Source organism: Diadema antillarum, unplaced genomic scaffold (genome assembly GCF_040938485.1).
Source record: "Diadema antillarum isolate AM-2024a unplaced genomic scaffold, OU_Dant_1.0 scf00000045, whole genome shotgun sequence".
Taxonomy (NCBI): domain Eukaryota; kingdom Metazoa; phylum Echinodermata; class Echinoidea; order Diadematoida; family Diadematidae; genus Diadema; species Diadema antillarum.
In genome coordinates, this window is record NW_027270934.1 from 236,402 (window position 1) to 259,133 (window position 22,732).

The window sequence follows — 22,732 nt, forward strand, 5'->3', positions numbered from 1 at the left end:
ATAGCACTTGTACCATACACTGGTTTTCTGATCAGGCAATGACGTGTATGGGCAGAGCCTGCGGTATAACACAAAGAAAGGTTGTCTAGCCATACACATTTTCATCATCTTCAGGCGTGTGTCTTTGTGCATCCTGGATCTCAAGTAGTTATTGTGCGCATCAAAGTCAACACGTTCACAATAATTGCAAGCAGCCACAAGCTACAGCCATTGAACAGTAAATGTTTTCCATGCCTTCAGGTGCCACTGATCTTATCCTTCTTATTTCTTTTTCTTTTTTTTAAGTCAAACTCTTCTGATATTAGGGGAAAATATGCTGAATTTCTTTACGCAATCAGTGTGAGAAAAGACAATAAGTATCACGAACCCATACATACAGCATCATTAATAATCATAAACATGTTATGTGTCCTAGAGAGAGTTAACACATAGAGAAAGCTGCTTGAAAATGTAGATCATGTCATGTGATGAAATTCTTGCTTCAGGATTTATTGTATCAAGAGCTATTTGTTTGGGACAGCACTTTGTTTTGTTCTTTATGCAGACATGGTGCATATAAGATGTTAAGTAAAGAAAGTCTCACCCATTTCTAATGTGCATTGTTTTCTTGTTCTTGTATCTCTTTCAGATCAGCTGACAGTCTTTAATTGCTTGGGTCGGGATCTTTTGGACAATGCATTTGAAGGCTACAATGCATGCATATTTGCATATGGGCAAACAGGTAACCAGCCGTGCTTCCTGTATGTCGGACTTCTGCCCTTAACCCGTTTAGGATGGGTTGATTTTGCTACAACACGCATTTCCCTTAGACACTTGCTCGAGTAAACTTGGGACTTATCTTCAATGGGTTAAAGATAGAGACTGTTCCTTTGCATATCATTCTAACTCCTGAAATGCATCAAAGACAGATAGCAATTGATATCACCATTTTATGTGACTTTCTGTAACAAAGGTGCCAGAAAGCTGTTCAGTTTTATCTTGTACCCTACATGTACCATCTGTGGGAAAAGTAGATGTTAAGATTTTGAAGTGGCAGATGTCAAGCCATTGCATTGCATTGGGGCTTCTTCATGTAAGTGCTGGAAAGTTGCTGAAATGAAATAGAAAGTGTGTTGCATCACTAAACAGTCTTCATCTTTGGGTCTCTGAATGGTTGACTTCATGGTTTGTTTGTTTATTTGTTTTGTTTTGGGGTTGTTGTTTTTTTTTGGGGGGGGGGATTAAAAAAATGGTGGCTTCAAAAACTTTTTGCTTGCCCAATTCAAGCAAGCTTTTTTTTCCCATTGTTCCAAAACCCTTGCCTGACTTTCATTTTCACTTGCCCGAGCAATCGGCAAGTACTTATGTAGCACCTCGCTGCCAGGTGTTTGAAAGGGTGAATAAAAAGTGCACAACAACAGATGTGACATCCCCCTTCTTGAATCAGCAGAAAACAGAGAGAAAAAAAAACTGAGCATGGTGCTTGTTCAAAATCATTCCTTTGCTGTGTCTTTCCCAAGCTCAAAATTGATCTCTACTGAGTAAAGTAACCAGACCTTTGCAACAAAGACATACAATGTCACTTGTCAGATATGAAATATGTCCTGGAAATATAGTTTCCTAATTTCATTGAAAAAATATAGATGTACATTTCTATTAAATTTCACAGAGTCATTGTTTCACTGCTGTCATGCATCTATCTTGGTTTTGTTTATCTCTGCAAGAATATTGTCCACTGCTCAAAAAGGAAAGTGTGGTGTTGCTTATTTGGCTGAAGTTCCATAAATGTACAGTTGTGATCAACCCAACCAGTATGTTATTTCATTGTTACCCTGTTCATACTTGAAAAGCTATCAGATGCTTGTTTTCAAGCTCCCCTGTCAAATTAATTCAAACTGCCTTTTAATACATGCCTTGAATGGCTAAAGGCTTCTGCCTCTCACTCCCAGTGGACAGGAAGCTTCAGTAGCCTTTTCATTTCACCGATGATTTGAAGCAGACACATGCTAAGTGGTGAACATATCTTCCTAAAGTGTAGAATATAAGACAAATTGTGACTGTGCACCTCAAAACGAACATAAAGTCGCACACACTGATTTTGCGTGAGGACTGAAAATAAGTGAAATCGGTCAACCTAGCCGAACTTGACTTTTTCATATTTTCTGAAAGAGCGGGTCTTCTTTTACATTATGCTAGAATTTGGTATCATAAAACGGGCTGGAAAGTGTGTTTTTTTTAGCAGTTTATCTCGAACATTTTTGGTAGAATAGTGTGATTAGGTGTGTCTTTAGAATCCCTTTTTCATTTCTGAAAAACCTTGTCCACACTCTTCACTTTCAACTCTAATAACTTTTGAAAGAATAATGCTACTGCTTTGAAAGTTGGCATTAATTATGGACAGAATGTGTTAATGAGGCATGCTTAATTTCAGATTAATCTGATAATCCCTTCATTGTTGTTACTCTGGTGGTTTACTTCCTGTTTTTTGTCCCATTCATCGCACAGCCAGCATGGGCTGGTAAAGATTAAGCGCTTGAATAGACACTGTACTTCAGAGGCTCTTTTCTCAGTTCACACTTTTCCTGAGTTTGTGCTTTCTTTCCAATATTTAGATAGGTTAGGAGAGTCCATTTGATTTGAGTTATACATCATTTTAAAGCTTAAAATCTGCTCTTTCAGAATATGGTCTTAACTAAAAATTCATGTCTGGTGACTTTTTGTTTGTTTTGAGGTGCAGGGTCACAATTAGTGTCAGTTTGAATGGGTGAATGTTTAAATCATGTGCGATCTGAGAAGTGCTTTTCAAAAACTTTGAGAATATGGAAAAAAAAAATCTGAATTTTTTAAAAGTAATGAATGTTCTGTCATTTGCAGAACATAAAAAGGGCACAATGTTTCTTCCTTTTGTGTCACAGGCATGGAAAAGAATTATTGTGAAAAGATGGTATAAGCCATAGTTATATACAATGTAGCAAGGAAAGTTTGTCATGCTGTGATATCAAGAAAGCTCTCAGCAAAATTATGGCAGTAGCACAATCTTTATTTCTCTGCGCAGTTCTCGTGTGTATCATAATTCTTGTTTCCATGGTTACCTCACTCTTCAGGATGATACTCAGCTTTCCTCACTTCGGTGTCACTGTGTAAAGATTTTATGTCAGGTTTGCTGACTACACTGCATCTTCTGTCATTTCTTGTGGTTACTGTTACAGTGGGTAGGCATTCTGTGGGAAGACATATATTCTCTGTGTCAAGGTAACCATACTCTCTGCTTCTTCTTTTTTACAACATTGCCCTCCAGGATCAGGCAAGTCTTACACAATGATGGGAACAGAGGACCAGAAAGGAATAATTCCCCGCCTTTGTGATACCCTCTTTGAGAGAATGGCACAAGACGCTAGTGAAGACTGTCTGTCCTTCAAGGTAGAGGTGTCCTACATGGAGATTTACAACGAAAAGGTCCGCGACCTTCTGGATCCCAAAGGGTATGATCATAGCAACTCATATTCTGTTTTGATTAGCATGTTGATCATTTATACAACCGCTTTATGTCAAACTTAGCTCAAATTAAGAAGAGGTATTACTCAGAGAAACCAATAGTGAATCTTTTTAAAAAGATTTCCTTTAAGCTCAAGGTGATTGCTTTGCAAAACTGTGAGTCACCTTATAATGAAACTATTTTCTTCATCAGGTATATGTTATGCAGGCACCATGATTTGATAATGAGAATCTACACATGCAGCAAATATGTCCTCTGAATTTTTGGGAGGGGCACCTATACTTGACAGTCACAAGAGGCTCACTAAATCTTAGATACGCATGCATCTTGTCAGTTGGACGAGCCTACTCGTACTTGAAAGTTCAGCCTTCTGATCAAACCACACAAAGACAGAGTATGATATATTCACAGTGTAATGTCAATCAGTGTAGACATATTCAAAGTATTTAATCCCTAATGTGCTAGTAAAGTCACAACATGGGAGTGTATTCTAAGGATTATTGAGAGCTTGCAGACTGTCAAAGACTATTTAGTTTTCTTAAGTTCATGTCTATCAGCTTTAATAAACAGGCAGCCAATGTTTTAGAAACCAAGAGCTCTTTCTGATGTGAAGAGTCAAAACGTGTTTACCCCCCACCTCTTTGTTTACAGAAACAAACAAAATCTGAAAGTGAGGGAGCACAAGATATATGGTCCTTACGTGGATGGTCTTTCCACTCTAGCTGTGTCCTCCTTCCAGGTTTGTATTATCTCTGTTTTCCATTTTGTACAAAGTATATTTATAGAATGCAGTATTATCACAATGAACTGACACTGCTCTAGCAGCATTACTAGGATGCATAATTATACAGTGGCAGATCCATGGGGGAACGCACCAGGTGCGCGCCCCCCTTTGTTTTTTGTTAAAACAAAAGAAATAAAAGGAAAAAAATGGGGGAGGGTTGCTTGCGCCCCCCTTTAATTTTGTAAAGATGCCCCCTCTTTACGGAATTCCTGGATCCGCCTCTGTTATATCATCAGGTGTGTGATGAACATGGGTAAAATTTAGAAAGTGGCGACATCAGCAATGTGTCTGATCTGTCGGGGTTATAGTATTTCACGCCGTGATGAGTTGTTTTCGAGACTTTGATTATACTATCTAGATGAAAAGTAACTTTGGGTTTACTATAGATGAAAGTAACTTTGGTTTTACAGTTGAAAAGGGAAAGATATTCACCCAGAAGTGTGAAAAGCATTGTAATGCAAAGATATCAATGGGGAGATTTCTGTACTGCAAGCCACGTAGTGCAGTGTTTGTAGAAAAAGATATCTCCATGTTAGGTTGTGTGGTTTGCTCTGCCAATAAGGCAGGAGGACAAATGATTGGGCGTGATTTATATCTTCCTCTAGCAAACGTTGGTTTCTTTTCATTTGTTGTAAAAGCATGAACAAATTACCAACTGAGAAGAGAACTTGTCATCTGTTCCTGATTTCTAACCACTGGCAATTAGGAGATATTTGTTTTTTCTCTCTCCCATAGAAAAGTAGTGATGTCTATCCTCCTCCGCAATTCCCTTTCCCAGCATTTCATCCCAACCTTCTGGGCAATATCTCAGAGTAGTCTCATTAACATTCCACTGGTATTCAGTCATTCTCTCTCCTGGGAAGAATGACTATCCAACATATCTGTCTTTGGCACTCTTGCCTTATTCAACATATGATCGTTGCCTGTCTACTGCATATGGGGTTAAATATTCCTGTGAATTCTACCTCTGAATATCATAAATTTGTGAAGCCTTGTTGAATTTAAAGTGATAATTGAATTGAATTTCAACAAGCTTACACTTTCAAGTTAAATAAATCATCACCTTGCAACTATGCAATTCTGAGTAAAGTCGGCATACAACATGTATTTGTTTCTTTATGTTCAAATGTACAAATGTCCCTGGAAATATTTCAGTGTAGTTTTAGAAACAACCCACAGCAATGTGACACAATTTCCCCCAATATTTGACAATGCTTGATAAGAGAATGTATACTGTAAAGCAAGATATGAAATTTTTCAAATTGGAGCCGACGGCCTTTTTCCTTGCAATTTTTTCATGAAAGTGTTGTGAATTACCACTGGCATTCAATGCATATAGTGTAGACAAAAGCTTTTGCGTGCATTTTAATTTTACAAATTTTGGCTCTCATAAAATTCGCAAAATTAAAATGCATGCAAACATTTCTGATTGTACAGTAGTGTGTGTTACAGTAACCAGCAATGTAGCTCTGCCTTATGCAGCCTCTTCCCACATGTCAACTCTAGTGAGTGATAAATGTATTGTTTGTAATGCTCAGTGTATCAGTGTATCGTATTACTACACAGTAATTTATATTGGGGTTAAGCTTAATTCATGCATGGTTCATTGCTGAAGTCTGACATGGTAAAATTGATTGTAAAACAGCATAAAATGATTAAGATTCTATGACTCAAGAGCTGTGACAAAGACAGTTTATCAGCATTTTATTCCAGTCTCAGCATAACTTTAACAATCTAAACACGTAGAGGAAAGCTGTCTTCACTGCTTGGATTTGTTTGTCCAAAGCGAAATGTTTAGAGACTGATTTATGGCTTGATTCACCTAGCAATAATAACAATATTATGCTTTCAATACCCTTCAAACTTTCTTCAAAGCATTTTCACCTATCAGTACAAGTAGTATAGGCCTATATGCAATGCAGCCAGTACACTCTGTATTTCTTGCAAGTTTGGGCTCTTCTAATGAGTATTGATTCCAAATGCTTTATGATCTGCTATTCATTTTGTGCTGATATCATCATTCTAGGTAGTTTAAGTGAATTAATCTAAACACTTCATGTTGTAAACAGGAAATAGGCAAATATCTTCCTATTCTCTGGAATCTGATAACATGATAATAACAGCCACAACCTATGTTTTCCTCATAGTAAACAAGCTAAGTTTGCTTGCCTTTTTTTCCCTACAAAGTAGCTCCCTTTTCCCTTTATGTTCTTTTTTTTTTTGTCATAGCCCTTTGCAAGACCTCATGATTTAGTTTTAAAGTAAGATTGAAAATTCTCCTTAAGCATTTGTATTTTTCCTCAAGCATTTTATCCCACTTTCCTTCCTGGTGGAAAAAAATAAATAGTTTTACTTCTAAGTTGTCAAATAAATGTGAATCAAATGCCCTACTATGTTAAGTGACTTGTCATTTAATAGTAGGTTGTGCTATTATGGTCTGTGTATGTGTGTATTGGTATATATGTGTGACTGTGTGTTCAGTAAGGCTTTGTTCAATGGCACATTCTAATCATCTAGTTTTTAAAAGCACTTCACTGCTTGACATTAAGTTATTCCTCATACAGCAAGTGGGCGCAGGTTGTTCCCATTGCTAGAAGGATTAGGAATAGAACACAGAGTGACAGGTTATTAGCATCCTAAGGCCACGCTCTTTCATGACTGTTGAACGGTCATTACCAGTGGTCAGCCTGTGGTCAAGCTTGAGAGAGGCTACGAGTGGTTGTCAATGCCAGACATATTAGATGTGTCTCATCTGCTCAAGACTAGCAAAGTAGCCAGATGTTTGCTGATAGAAAAGCATAGGAAGTAATGTTTTACTTTGTTGGGATACTCCAATAAAAGCCATACATAAACCTGAGAAATGAAACTATAAACTGTTTGATGAGCTGTAGAAGTATAATCATGTGAGTACTGTGTATGCCAAATATTTCTGGAGGTTTTTATTTTCATGAATTTTGCGAGTCAGGTGCTATTCGCGAATTTAAAAACTTGTGAAAATATTTAAGTCATGATTTCATGAATGTGACGTGTAGGCATACATTTCTCCATTCAGTATTATACTCCAAAATTGCAAATTTAATTATTTGCGAAGTTTTCAGGAAGTCCTGAGTGGGGAAAAGGTAAACTCACTAAATATTAGTATGTACAGTATGCTACAGAAGCAGTGACATTACAATTAATGCAAAATACAATTTTGGTAAAAATATCAGTTGGAAAAACATACCACTACCAGTGTAAGTGTGAAAATTCTTTGAATTGTTGCAATTAAAGCTTGCCTTATAAAACAATGGCTGGTATTTCAACCTGCACATTTGAGATATCACAAGTCCAAGGTTATGGTGTAGTCCCCACTTTAATTATGATGCCATAAAAACTGTGTGTAAAGGCACTAATGTAAAATAAACATTTTGAAGGTCACAGTTTTAGCTATTAAATATATCATGTTTAGAGGTTTGAAAGGTATGAAACACCTGTACTATGAAAAAGCACTATTAAACGGTATAAATATTTCTTACAGTTACATTCTCGCCCCTGTGTGAATGACTGTCACACAAAGTTTTTAGTGGTAGTTATTCAAATATAGAGAATTGCACCATAATGCTTTTAGGTTATTCATAGATGTTAAGATTCTCCACATATGAAGGATCTAATGAAATGATGAATGAGCAGATGTTCTCAACTGAAATTTAACATTAAGATGCTTCTGTAATATTTCTCTGAACAATTATGGAAGGACTGTTTTCCGCACGTGGTCAACTGCAAATTACATTTTTGGGGACAGGTCATATGGACTCCTTGTTCTGTAGAACCTATGTACAGATGAAATTATGCACCTTGCTTGAATGAGAGAGAGAGAGTGACATTAATTACAGGGAAAGTTGTGCAGCAACTGTGTCAATACCCACCTGAAACATGATCAGGAAATATTGCACACTGGAGTGCAGTAGGAAACTTGCAATATCTGTTACTTGATATTCAGATTACTCCCAGTGGCCACATGCACAATGTGATTTGCAGTTTGGAATTGCCATTCAGGCAATTGTTCTAAAGTTACATCAGTGGTGTTATACCGTCTACCAAACCTATCGTACATGCACACTTTACTGTTACAAACTTCAAGAATTTATCTCAAAAGCTTACATTAAAACATTTTAAGTTTCATTGCAGTGTGAATTAGAAAGGTCACCCCTCATTAATGTAGTGGTAACAATATTTCCCAATCAGAACGGGAGGAGAGTGTGAAAGGGGACTACAGCCTGACGATGCTTTGTTTGTCTATTAACTGCTGAGATGTACCAATTCATCTCAAGTTTCTCGTATGTGATGGCATGAGAAGTTCTAGTGTTGAATGTGTTCACATCAGAGCTCAATTTCAAGCATTTCATTTCTTAAAAATTCTAATGTTAAGTATGGAACAAATGCCTTGTTAATTAATTTCATTACAAAAACAACACAGTCCATTCTAGTTATGTACACATACATTTTTATGTTGCCTACCTGCTTGCATTGTGGGGTAGTCATATCTGGGAGATATGTACATAGCAAATGTATTAAAGTACATGTAATGTGATTGTAGTGGCACCTCAGTAGAAGCAAAGTATCTTTAAGAACCTCTGAGAGACATGTTTTTTTCCCATGTGTGTCTCTCCTGTATTCTGAAATATGATACAGTTTGAGTTATTGTCATTTGAGTCATAATCAGATCACAGTGTACATTTACAGCTTCCAAAATATGTGATTTGTGATTGTGTTTAGAGGTACTTGAGAACTGAAACCAACTACTGGTAGTTTGTAGCCAGTAATAGAAACTAGATTTTTGAGACAGAGTAAGGTCTTTTGCTTTGTCCTGCCTGCCCAATAATCATTTTCAGGGTTTTACTTCTTTCATGAGTGGTAAAAATATTTTTGTCATTCAGTGATATTGATTACAGAGATGTATTTTGAGCCTGCCTAACCTGCTGAAGTGTGGACACTTTCATGCACAAAACGTGTGGAGCTAGGTTGGAATCTCTTTGTTCAACTTCAAACATGTATCAAAAGATACCTTTGCACTGGCCTTGAAAGAATAGAATGTAACTGCCATTGTGTAACCATAATCACAAGATAGTTTGACTTTATTGATATAGAGCTACAGACTGTATAAGAGCTTTTTGAATTATTTTGATTTTTGTGTTACCAAGTAATTCAATCAAACTGTAAGTAATGGCTTACATTCTGTTTGCCACAGAAAGTATCTTTTTTGAAGTCACCATTTATAAAAACAACTTATTTGATTTGATTTGATAATGGTTTATTAGAATAAACATGCAAAGTAGTAGTCCAAAAGCTAGATTATAATGCATCACATGAAAAAACATAAATTTCATCAAACAACTATACATTATATGAACATTCTAACAATAACAAATACCGATTACATTAACAAAGCAAATACACAGCATCGTATAACACTTAAATTTCCCTGTAATTAATTCAATACAATATGAAATTCAATAAATATATTATGTATATCTTCTGTGAAAAATCTCATTGACCATTAACACTTTAATGCTCAGGTGTATGAATAACCAGCAGTGAATAGTATGTCTGGATTTTTTTTTTTCACAGTTACACATCAGCAGTAGAGCCAGCATGTTTCTAAGTTTGTGACAGCACTGTCAAGTCAAGTGATAATCATTATGAGAGGGACTACAGGATATTAAAAAAAATATCAGCAAATTCATGTCTTGGGATACCAAGGATTACACAGCAATATCAAAGAAACGTTTGCAGTGAGCAGGTATTTTCTTCTCTAAGAACAAGCTTCTGTCATTGCCTGGCTTTGGGTTGCTGCAGTGAGTGATGGTTCTCAGTACATCAGGGAATAGGCTTGAATATTTGGATGCATTCAAATGAGTCATGGATATCGTTCCTTGAAGACTGAGTGATGAGCTTTCCAATGCATCTGTGTCAACTGAACATGTTTCAAAACTTTTGAGTCAAGTTGTTTGAAATGGTTATTGCTATGGTGGGCAAGCCTTGCAATTTTCTTTTGAAGTTTAGTTTTCATGAATGAACTTTGTTTTAATGGTATGCATAAAATTTTAATATTTGAATATGCGAATGAACTGGTCTCTTTGCCGACAGGAGAATTCTTTAGAAGGGTGAGAAAGCAGATGTGAACAAGCCTGTGGAATGTATTACCTGCAGTGCCGAGCCACATTGTAATGTGATCTCCTTCATCCGATACTTGAAAGCCACTGAGCGTCCTGGTATTATTGGAACCAGCAACTCAACAGTGGAACAGGAGATATTTTTCAGAGAGTGGCTCAAAATGGCATCATGGCCGAATGTCTCTCCCATGTCCATCAACGCATAGTTCATTGTGTAATATCTATATCATATGAACAATGAAATAATAAGGAATAGTAAGACACATGAATATATGAATAAATGAAGGAGGATATCCTTTACATACTTAGAAACCGGTGGTCTGTAATACATGTCAGTTTATCTAAAACAAGCTGTTCTGCAAAAAAAAAAAATGAATAGAATAGAAAAGAAAAGAAATTGAAGCCTTGTAAATATTCAAGAACACATTGAATTCTATTATTGTAACTTGCACTTAAAAAGAGTGAATGGTATAAGATGTGAACACACGCTTGTACTCATTGTCCATGCCAAACTTGCTTCACAAAATTGAAGATGAACCTGAAATTATGAATGAGTTTGAATGATAACCTGAAATTATGAATGACTTTGAATAATAACCTGAAATTATGAATGACTTTGTGTGTTAAAAAATCAACTGTTTCAAACTTGCATTAACTCACTTGTTTCTTCTAAAGCTGAGTCATTTAGGTTACTTTGTCCACAATCTGTCATATGATTACACTCTAACTGAATACCTGTAGAGTGTTTCCCAAACAGGAAATAGTCCTACATGACTTTCCTCAGGAAAGAAAGAGAGGGAGAGAGAGAAGGAGGAAATATGTGGGAAGAGAAGCGGGACAGGTGACATATTGTCACACATGAGAGGAACTGACTGGAGGGAAGCATGGGTCTGGAGTTGGTTATTACAGTGACTGTTTTCTTTGGGGAAACGGGCTGTCCTTTCTATCATCTTCTGGCAAACCAAGGTGAAATTCAAGATTGGCCTGAAATTGAATTTTGTATTCATGGGGTATGCTGTGGTATGGACATTTGATACCATAGCCTCAGAGATTTGGGCTGAGTAGTGGGTTCAGCATTTGGTCAAGATGAAGGAGGGGGAGAGAAAAGAGAGAGAAAAAGGGGGGTCTGGGAGGGGGTAAGAGGTTTTGAAGCACATTTATAAAACTGAGAAGGAAGTTGGAAGTGTTTTCAATAAGTGCACAAATCCAGATAAAGAGAAAAAAAAACAAATGAAACTAGAAAAGCACTCAGAAAGCACAGACCTCCACCAAGCAGCTCTCTTTGCCAGCTCATTTCCCCTTGTACACGCATACTGAAAATTGCCCAATTTCCCAATGTAGGAGGCCTTTTGTTTACTTCATCAGCTTCCAGCTACACGGCGCCTCGCCCAAGCAGAGATCGTGCTTTAGAGCATGTACTGTACTGTATTCAAGCCTCAAATACATGCAGGTTGAACTCCCAAGTTCATTGACCCTATCTGCCAAAAGAAAAAAAAAACCTTCAAAAATGTGTACAAATTCCCAGATCACTACCAAAATTTAATCATCTGTTTCTTGTGTCAGTATAAACTTTTTATTCATGTTTCATCCAGATGTGTTCACAACTCTTTGAGTTATTTTGCACACAGACAAACAAATAAACAGACGTCGGCATTAACATAACTTCCTTTTCGATGGTAATTACGGAGGCTACCTGATTTGTTTCAGATTTCCATGTTTCTTCTATAAGTGATAATCTAGCCTCCAAGCTTTCCTTAGTGTTAGCCTTGTGGACGATTTACCTGACCAAGGAACAACCATAACATACCTAAGAAACTAAGAGAAAAGATAATAAAAACAACCAGATATTACTACCAATTCATCACTGAGCGTTTAATGAATGCGTTGATAATACATTGATATATCATGGTATGTAATATACAAACTGTGTTATGGGTCCCAATTCGTGACATATCATACAGTTGCAAAATGTGTGGTATATGCAATAATTACAAATTGATAAATCATGTTAAAATTGCATCAAGTCAACAGTATTATGAAAAATCACACTTGCCCTGTAAATAGTTTTTATGGAGTGGTACACACAATATCAGGCCTCCTCCATAACTTTATTTGTTAATAAGTTGTAAGACCTTACATATCGTCGCTGGGGCGACAAGACCTCGTATCTACAAAATGTCAAATGTTCAGGAGAGCCAAAAAACATGGCGGCCAAAGCACTGTGGTGAATGGGATAGCCTTTCCTTAGACATGCCGTGGTGGCTTCAATTTTGGAGTAAGACAGTTGGGATTTGGACAGGACATCACTTAACCCATTATTTGACCATTAATCCAAAAAAGTCATTTTCACCAAAATTGCAGATACAAGGTCTTGTCACCCCAGCGACGATATGTTATCATTCATATGTTTTTATTCATGATAATATCTCATTATAACTAGAAATGAGCCCCATCAGCATTTGCAAAAGCCAAAATCAAACAAACCTCGGTACTGGTATTGAGCTCCATCATGTACACTGACAGTAAAACCATGGCATGGGAGTCTACCTGCCCTAAAAAAATGTTCACACTTTTTGACAAGTAGTGACCATGTCTCTTGGGAAACTCCAAACTCATAAATGGGCATGAGAAATCCACAAACAAGTGCAGGATGTAACCAGCTACTTAACTTTCATGCTTGCACATAACAAAGGGGGAGGAGGTCACATGACTAGAACCCAGAATTTGCATTAGTGAGAGGTGAGTGAGTGTTTACATTGGCAAAGACTGGTGAAATAATGATGGAGATTTTGTTTTTTAATGCACTTCAGAGATGGGTTTTCCATTTTCAGTTTTTCACTGAGCTTTCATGAAGTTGCCAAGCACTTCCGCTGAAAGTCTGGAAAACTCTTGTTTTTCTTTGCTACCAATGAAAACATCCATAGCAAGTTAGATGTTCTTACAAATGAAACTGAGATTACATCTATTTCTTTTTGAAAAAAAAAAGAATAATATCCTCAAAGTTTCATACTCCTGTATGTGGATCACTAAGTACTAGTACTTCATCATAGAAACACATTATTTGGTCCAACTGACTTCTTTAAAATTGCTTGATACATACACTTAAGGTGTTGACCACAGAGCTTTCTCATGTGGCTAAACAAACTATTTGTTAAAAACTGCATTAAAGTATGTGAACACAAGTTGACTCTGTTATTTCCTATCAAGAAGCATTATGAGCCTGACTTTTGAGTTCAATATCATATACTTCCTATACGTGTTGTGTTTGACAGTGATATAAACAGAAACAAATCAGAGGAAATTTCATTCAAATCTCACTGAAAGTAAAGAAAAAGAGATGGAATGTCAAGCTCTTACCCATTGCAACAAAATAGTGATATTGGTCAACTTGTCCATGAAAGTATGTGAAATCTAACTTTCTTATATTTTGTCCCATTTCTGTTTGTTTGTGTATACTCTTTTTAGAAGTGTCAATATGAACATGCTATGATATTTCACATTAATTTGCTGATGGCTGATAGAGCAATTTGACCTGCCCCATTTTGTGTCACATACCATCTTTGCTTAAATGACATAATTCCAGTGACATCTTTGTTTGTTTCCTATTTGTGTGATTGTAGAACATTGAAGCCTTGATGTCAGAAGGGAACAAGTCTCGGACAGTGGCTGCCACCAACATGAATTCAGAGAGCAGCAGATCACATGCCGTCTTCAACATCACTCTCACACAGACACTGACAGATGTTGAGTCAGATGTAAGTCAAGATATCACATTACGTGTGAGGGACGTGCGACAGAAAGAAAAAAAAATTAATCCAACCTCGAAATATGCTCATCCCAGATAACTTGGGTTAATAGTGGAAAAACTATATGTACCTTAGCACACAATGGCAGTGCTGTATGATAGCATCATCTTCAAAGTATTAAGGAAAGAGCAATCAGCTTTTTTGCATTCTCTTTGTGAGGAATGGATTCACATGATGGCCAGATACTGCTCTTTTTCTTTTTGTTTATGCAAGTTCTGTTTCCCCCTTAGATTTACTTCCATTTCTTGTTTTAAACCTAGCTTTTTTTTTCTTCAACATATACTTTTACCTTAATTCTGCTTACAATTTTTCTTTTTGTTTCATGTTCACCCCCCTCCCCTTTTCTAAGATTGTTTTTAGCACTACATTTACAGTAATATTTTAGTGGTCCTTCTCTCCTGTCTCCTGTTTCATTAAAGAAATGGATATTACTTCCATTTCTCACCCTTCACAATTCATCTGCAGTCCTTCATTTCATGAACATATTTACAGGGCGAATTTGTGTCCTATAGATCTTTAATAGTCCCACTTTTATTTTGTTTTTCCTCAACTTTGTTTTTCCTCAAATTCTGTCCGTGCTCTCACCCACACTCTTGTATGTTGACCAGTATGGAAACAAATGTGATTAATACTTGAAAACTGATTTACAAGTACTATTTAAAGATAACATTGTACATAGATTTTATAGAAATTAGTTTCTTTGTCTTCACATAGGATAGTTTTGAGTGCTATTAAGTTTGTGAATATTGTTGCCATTCCTGTAATAGTTGCTTCATTGGTAATTTAAGAGGTTGTGTGTAATTCTTCCTGATACTGCTGGTACTCTGAAATTCTATTCCCTGCTCTAGACATCCATCCAAGCTGTCAAAGACATGTAGTGCATGTTGTTAGACCAAAATATTGCTGTCTCATGCAAGGTTGTAATGTGTATGCCCTCTCAATACACAGATGGCATTATGAATGTGATATAGGAATATGATGGTTCCACAGCTACCTATTAGTTGCCCTCTGCTTCATAACAAACCTAATAATCCAGGCATAAAGCCTACTCCTGCACCCTCTGTAGGCATAATGGGATAATCAAAATGATCACATCTCCAGAGTAGGTTGTCAATGGGCCGTGTCACTGCTGTAATAAGCCCAGCATATCGCCAAGTTTATATTCATTTTGCTCCTGATTAGATTCCACATTACCTTAGTGCTTTGACATTTGTTCTTAGACAGCTTACTGCTGTAGGGGTATGCCAGCACCCCACACACAGCTCTTCCGCTGCTGGTTAGCAATGATTTTAGTGTGTGTGTCATCAAGTACCTTTCAGAATCCAATGTGTTCACCCTTAATATCCATGTGTCAAATAAAAATGTTTAAGAGTGTCATTCAGTTGCTATAAGAAGTAGGTTGATTTATTAATTTCATCACAGTTCCCGAATTTCATTCAGACTCCTGTGATTTATCAATAGCTGTCATTTTTGTGGATGAATTATGAACAGAAGCCTTGATGACATTGACATCTGCAGCTGTGGCTCTACCCTCCAGTTTAATTCATCACATAGCACCATGTGTACACGTTGGTGTTTGTTAAATGCTTAGACAGCAGGTGATCAGATATCCTAGTCATACAATTGTATATTTCAGTAAAGGACATTATTTTAGATTTCCAGTAATCTACAGTGAAAATGGGTGATTACATCACATGCTTTTAATATTCTGAACAAGCAAATCATGACAAAATGTCAAATTTCTGTCAAGGTCGTATTTGCTGAGAAGTATATCATGGTTTTGTAGCAAGGAACCTGTGTTTGAAGCTCTTTGGTTAGTAGCAGGAGAAATGTTATGGTTTGGAAATGATTTAAGATTTGAATTTCTTCTTTGAAGTAATTATACATTGACATCATCCTTTCAACTATGAAATGTGGGAATAAAGTGGAAGAAACACAAATTTATTCAATATCTTATATCTTTGCATGGGCTGTAGGTTGTGGTTGTGCTTGTCATCTAGACTCTGAAGATAAGGAGTTGTATGTCTCAGTGCATGAACTATCCTGGACCTCTTAGATTACCCTCTACGAAAAGGAGCTTAAATCTCTGAGAATTTCAAACTTTATAGTGTAGAAAGTTTACAGTAATAAAGGCAGGTGGTGTTGTACCAGTGTTGTGAAAGGCTACATAGAGGCGCACAAATTGCCTTGTATACCATGTTTGTGTATGCTGATCAATCAGGAGCCTACTCTTTCCCTTGTTTAGTTAGCCTGGTTGGTTGGCTTCAGGATGTTTTCTTCTCACCTCCTAATTCCTCTGTCTCCTTGTGATGTCACCAACCCTTACCATGTCCAGTCCATGATGAAATTCATATTCCATTTAAATATTCAGCACAATGGCAGCATAACAAAGAAGTAGGTTCACCTAGAAAAGTGTTTGGAAATCAACATTGCCACAATCCAAATTTGGTACATGCAGTGTTCTCAAGTATAGACAGTAAGATGTAGGGAATGCATGATATTGTTATCAATGACAAAGAATAATTCTCATGATACAGCTGAGAGAAATGTCAAATGATATGCTACCCATACAGACTGCTTGCATGTTTACAGAACCTAGGAAGGAGAAATGTGAAAGGTTAAATAGGAGTACACAGTGAAAGAAAGGGAAAGGAATGAGAAACTGAAGACAGGTAGGGATATAATGAACAAATAGCAGGCAATGAGATACACTGTACTTCTGTTAGCATGTAATATTCAAGTTAAGGCATTTGATGTCATTATGTCAGTGTTTGGGCAATGCTCAGTGAATGTCAGACCTTGAAAAAAATGTTTTAGTCTCAACATTTCTTATGTGTTGGAAATGGATATGAAGAGCTTACCTTTAGAAATATCTCGTAATATTGAAGATTTCTTGAAAAACAAGTTTGTATTTTTGAAAAGCACCAGACAACTTGTTTTAAGCCAGATGATAAAGTGACATAATATTTAAACTAATGAGAATTGCTCTTAGTGTCCTTTGGGTTCACAATTCAGGCACTATACAAACAACAGTGAAATCATACCCTTCCTTTATTTTAAATAATAACAGACAGTAAAGCCTGACTCTCAAACAGAAATAGTTTGGTTGTTCATGAATGCAGCACATGACATATATCTGTCACAATATTTCATTGTTTGTCTGGATAGAAGCTTGACTATGTAGATCAGGAGTGGATCATTTTGTGATTAGAAACAAATAAGAGATTGTAACTGATTGACAATCAGTTACAATGAAAACATCTCGATGGAAGAATTTCATGAATATGAAAAATTAGAGATTGTCAAAGAAAGAGGGAGACAGCCGTGCAGGAGACATTCATGTTGTTTTCACATCACTCATTGTGGATAGAAGGCATGGTGCATTTCTCCCAAGATGTTCGAAAGTGCAGGACTGCTTTTTGATTGTAATTATCTGTGGCGGCCTGCTCAGATCAACTCATCTCCGATCATGGAACTCCAGCTATACATGTCTCCCTGACTTTGCCTCCTGTAGTTTAGAGCAAGCTGCAATGAAAATATCTAGAATGTCTAGGTTTGACAAGAAGTGTTCATAACACTCTGTGATCTCATGTTTGTAGCTACTGTCTGCACGACATGGTGGGGGGATACTGGGATTTAATTTCATTTTCTTTCTTCTATTTTATTTGAATTCTTGCCTCTTCTGAATCCAATAAGTGTCACATAGCCAATTTTGAAGAGAGTTCAAGATGTGGGGGAGATGGTTTATTGGTCTTTTCTATATTGGGATTGTGTGCTGGCAGAAGGGATCAGTTTGAAGGCAAAAGCAAAGATGTGAAGACAGACTCTTTTTTTTTTTTTTTTTTTTTTTTTGGTCATGTGTGCAGGAGTGATATAAAGGCCCTGCCTATGGGGAAGTGTAATCATTGAATGTTGTACCATCATGGCTCATGCTACGTATCATCTTGGGTGAATAATTTCATGTTCAGAAGAGGAATAGAAGAATTTCCATTTCTTTAACTTTTAACTGGAGGTAAATATGATGAATTGCTTTTGCTGGGGGTAGAAAAAAGTCAATACTGTAGGTGCTGTATGTATCATCATTGATATTTCACTTGCAGCTAAACCTATTTCTTTGTTATCTGACATCAAGGAATTCATGTGTTAAAGTTTACATATCTTTTTTATGGGGGGGGGGGTGTGATGGGGTGATATGCAATAATGGTTTTGTACAATACGTGTATATTGATTGTCGCGGTACCGCGTCGAGTCAAACTAACGGCTCGTTCGAATTTTTCAGAGCCCGCTCTGTTCTAGTACGAAACCATTATTGCATGATTACTAAGACATGAGAGCACTTTGGGGCGAGTAAGTCTCACAGTTTTAGTTATATGAAAGGTACTTTAACCTGAAACACAAACTAAGACATGGAAACTCAGGGAAACTTTTGAGGTACCAAAACTTTATATTATCTTTAAAGCATCTTTGTACAAGGACAGAAAATGATTGAAGTACAAACTTGTACATGTTCACCATGTCCTACCATTTGTATTGAAAGCCTTTTGAACTCTCTTGATCCTTTCATCATCTGGTTATGTTCCATATATACTGCAATATCTTTAAATCTTGATTATAGATGCTGCTTTTCATTATGATAACGTGTTTGGGACATAAAGTACACATCAATTGAGCATAGTTAGAGAACACGTCTTGCTGTTCCATTATGTGTTATGTGCTGTAGGCTACAAAGTCTTTTCAGCCAACATCGTCTCACTAACCATTTTCTATTCATGTTTGTTGTTCCACCCCTGCATTCTCTTATTACAAACTGCATCTTCTTGTCCCATCCATCCATCTGTTTGTCTGTCTGTTCGTCTGCCTTCACCCATTCTTGGGTCACCATGCTGTCAAATAAACTCTTCTACAGGAGAAAACAGACACCCAGAGAGTGGTAAGATTTGTTTTGCTCACAATGTGCAGCTGTGTCTAATGGTGGATTGTTATCCTGCCCATTGTGTTTCAGGGACAGTGGCTATCCCTATCCTTTTTACTTTTAGAAAGTCTGTTTACTGCCTTTCTTGATTTTATATTTTTACCTTGGAACAATTTTATGGATTTTTTTTAATTTATATGCAGTTCATTTTTTATTGCCATTAATGCCTCTTTCCTGTCATTCTTTTACTAAAAAAGAATAAAAGTTTTTTTTTTTTCTTTTTTTTTTTTCAGTTGGGAATATGTTGTATTGAATCAGATCAAGCCAAGAGAGTGCTAATTTTATTTTTGCATAGTGATATATCTCCCTTACACCTCAAACAGTTCTCTGCCTTTCACTCTGATCTTGTTGTTTCTTTATTTCTTTATCTCCCAATATTGTGCCTGACTGACTTTGCATTTTAGTCGCCAACACCTTTTCCATAGTTTGTAGCAACGTGACTGATATGTGCAAGGTTTAATATGTCATATTAGAGACTTTGGTGTATACACATACACTGAATTACATGTATATCTTGAAGTGAAATGCAGCAGTAAAACTCTGCACCACTTCATATGATCAGAATTTCCGCAGATTTCCAGAATGTTGCCCTCTTTTTAAAGGCTCTCCTTTAAAAGTGAAGGTCCATACCATGTTCAAGTAGACTGTGCTGAAGAGAATATACTCAAACAGTTGCAGAGGTTTCATCAACTTTGGACCTGAAATGATGGAGCTGAGGAATTTGAAAATACATGTTTGCATATAAAAGAAGTAGCAGCAGCCACATATATGCAAATTAGATGAGTTAATGATGTCATTGCCTCATAGGCCTCCCATTCACATGCATACAAATTTGATTTAATTTCCATTTTTGACAAGAAATCATGTATAAAACCTTTTTCTTCTTTCTCTTTTTTTAAGGGAATAACTTTAATAACAACAACATTTAAGGAGAAAGGTCATAAGTCCTGCTAAATTATTAGCCCAAACAAGATCTGTATGACATGCTTGTGTACAAATCAGTTGGAAAGTTATGAGGTGATGACATCACACTCTATGCATTTTCACCTGTGTAAACTGAAGGGTTTGAATGCAATGATACTTTAAAATATGCCATTAACAGTCCATCTCACTTCTTACTTTAAATTATTCAAATCAATGTGAAGATGGTATGGAATTGCACTTTAAGGAGAGGTTATTTCAAAGCTATTGGCTAATAAGATCCCTGCAATAAGCATGGCAATACTATACATAGCCAGCTCTGTTTTAAAAAATGAGATAAAGTTTCTATTTTTTCCTGTCCTTGGTGGTGTTGCTGTGATGTATATTGTACATGGCCACACATCACAAAACCTTCAAGAAAAAGCTGCTCAGAATGACTCTTGCAAGCTAAAAATATGTGTTTTGGGTCAACATGGCTGATATCAAGTTCTTGTTATTTTCTGATAGAGTAATCCTTTTGCTACCATTATCTGGAGGTTGGAGTGTTAGTGTATTGGAGAAGTGATTTTTATTTTTTTTAAACCCTTGTTTTTATTTTGCTTGGTTTGCTCCAGTCTTTAACCACGACATGCATGGAAGTGTAAGAAAAACTTGTACTTGTACATGCTTACTCAAAAAGGTCATTTGAGCATTGATACTTTGTAGTAATCCTATATGATATGAGCACATTCTCTAGAGAATTAAAGGTCAGTGCAAACCAGTTGACCCATAACACTGTCTCAAAAGGAACTTTCTTTGGAAGGTGAATTCTCAATCTCCTATTTCAATGTGTTAAGACAATCCAATTTGGACAACTTTTTAATGAGATAAAACCTGAGAAGCAAAAGCAAAAGATAGCTATACATGCACAATCATAATGCGGGACATTATAAGATATTTTGAATTCAGTGTACCTTTTTTACTGATATTAACTGCTAACTTAGAAGTTGTATCAATCAGTAAAAGATTTCTGCATACTTTAATTCTGTGGTAGCCCAGTTGGTCAGTAGTCCTAACACAGAGTAGAGAGCAATTAATCATTGGACAAGCATTAGTTATTGGGAAGCAAAATTAAATGGTTCTTCCATGTTGGGTTGTCTGCCAAGTTTAATCTTCACTGGATATCATGTTTTCTAACCAACTCATAGTTCTTATGTAAATGGGTCAATGGACAAACATGTGTCTGCAGTTGCAAGGTGTCTCTTTTTGTTTTACTTGAGCAGCTACAGTGCAGTCCTGTGTTTCTTCCTTCCTTGTCTATTGTGAGCTGAAAACAGTACTCATTGTGATGATGATATTATTATTATTGTTATTATGACTATTATTGATAAATTAATTAATTTATTTGTTTACTTATTTATTATTTATTTATTTATTTATTTATTTATTTATTTATTCATTTCGATGTGTATTGGTTATGCTGTCTCCTTTTCATAACACAGCATATATGCATCTTTATCATTCTATCAAAATAGAACTCCAACATAGAAGTAAGAAATGAAGATAGAAGTAAAGAAAATTTACTTTATGGTGTATGCAGTTTATGCTTTAGACTGATTTGCAATTTCTTGATTTATATTCTTTTAGTGCTTTAATAAAATCATGTGTCCTTTTCTTTACCTACCTACAAGAATGGAATAAGTGATTTTCACTAAAATGTCTATAATAACATTAAATGTATTTCTTCAAGGTGCATTAAGTCACAAATGTTGATGACACACATGCATATTCATGAAATCATGTTTGTTTAATGTCAAACCAATGTATTTCAATATGAAAATATCCACAGCTTTTTTAAAATAATGTGGCAGAACATCTTCTAAATGCTAAACTAATGACCTGTTGTAACCTGTGTTTACAAACAAACCAATTTAAGTAGTCTTTCCCACAAATGGCTGCAGATGATACATTGTAGTTGTTGCTGATCAGCTGCTACTGAAAGTTGCTATTTTACGTTCTAATGCACAATTAAAAAAATGCAATACTATCTTCTGACTGAGCAATATAATGACATTCAAAGAGATGGAGAAATGCTCTAGAATATCAATATTCTAAAATTATGCTGTTACTGTCAAGATATCTCAGAACAAAATAACCTTTGCCATAACAATTTATTAGCAGTAAACTGTTACCAAGTGGTACATTCAAAAAAATTACTGTTCTTGGGGAAAATAGAGTATGATAAATCTGCTTACTTCCAGAATTTTACTTATATGTAAGTGGTTAATGATCATTTTAAGTAGTTTCATTTTCACACAAAGTTAGAGACATTTTTAGCAAACTGGAAACATTGCCTTTCTACTAATATATATGCCTAAAATCACTTTCTGCCAGTTTATTCATGCCATTAGTGATGCTCTGAACTGAGAGATAGAAATCTAATCAACTGCCTGCCTGTGATTTGTTGTTAATCCCTGTTTGTTTTCATCTTTCAGGTGACAGGAGAAAAAGTCAGTAAGATCAGCTTGGTTGACTTGGCAGGGAGTGAGCGGGTGCATAAAACCGGGTCATCAGGTGAAAGGTTACGAGAAGGAAGTAACATCAACAAGTGAGTTCCTCACAGGCATCTACAGCAGTTTCGCA

At 36.2% G+C, this 22,732-nt stretch overlaps 1 protein-coding gene across 1 annotated transcript in view; it reads left to right on the forward strand.

Annotated features, from left to right (window-relative positions):
- LOC139714840 (kinesin-like protein KIF13A) overlaps nt 1-22,732 on the forward strand; it is a 94,622-nt gene that overhangs the window by 20,760 nt on the left and 51,130 nt on the right. The window contains exons 2-6 of the mRNA XM_071626493.1: nt 629-721; nt 3,278-3,461; nt 4,127-4,214; nt 14,032-14,166; nt 22,585-22,697. Of these exons, the coding sequence (XP_071482594.1) occupies nt 629-721; nt 3,278-3,461; nt 4,127-4,214; nt 14,032-14,166; nt 22,585-22,697 (613 nt within the window). The remainder of the gene's footprint in view (nt 1-628; nt 722-3,277; nt 3,462-4,126; nt 4,215-14,031; nt 14,167-22,584; nt 22,698-22,732) is intronic.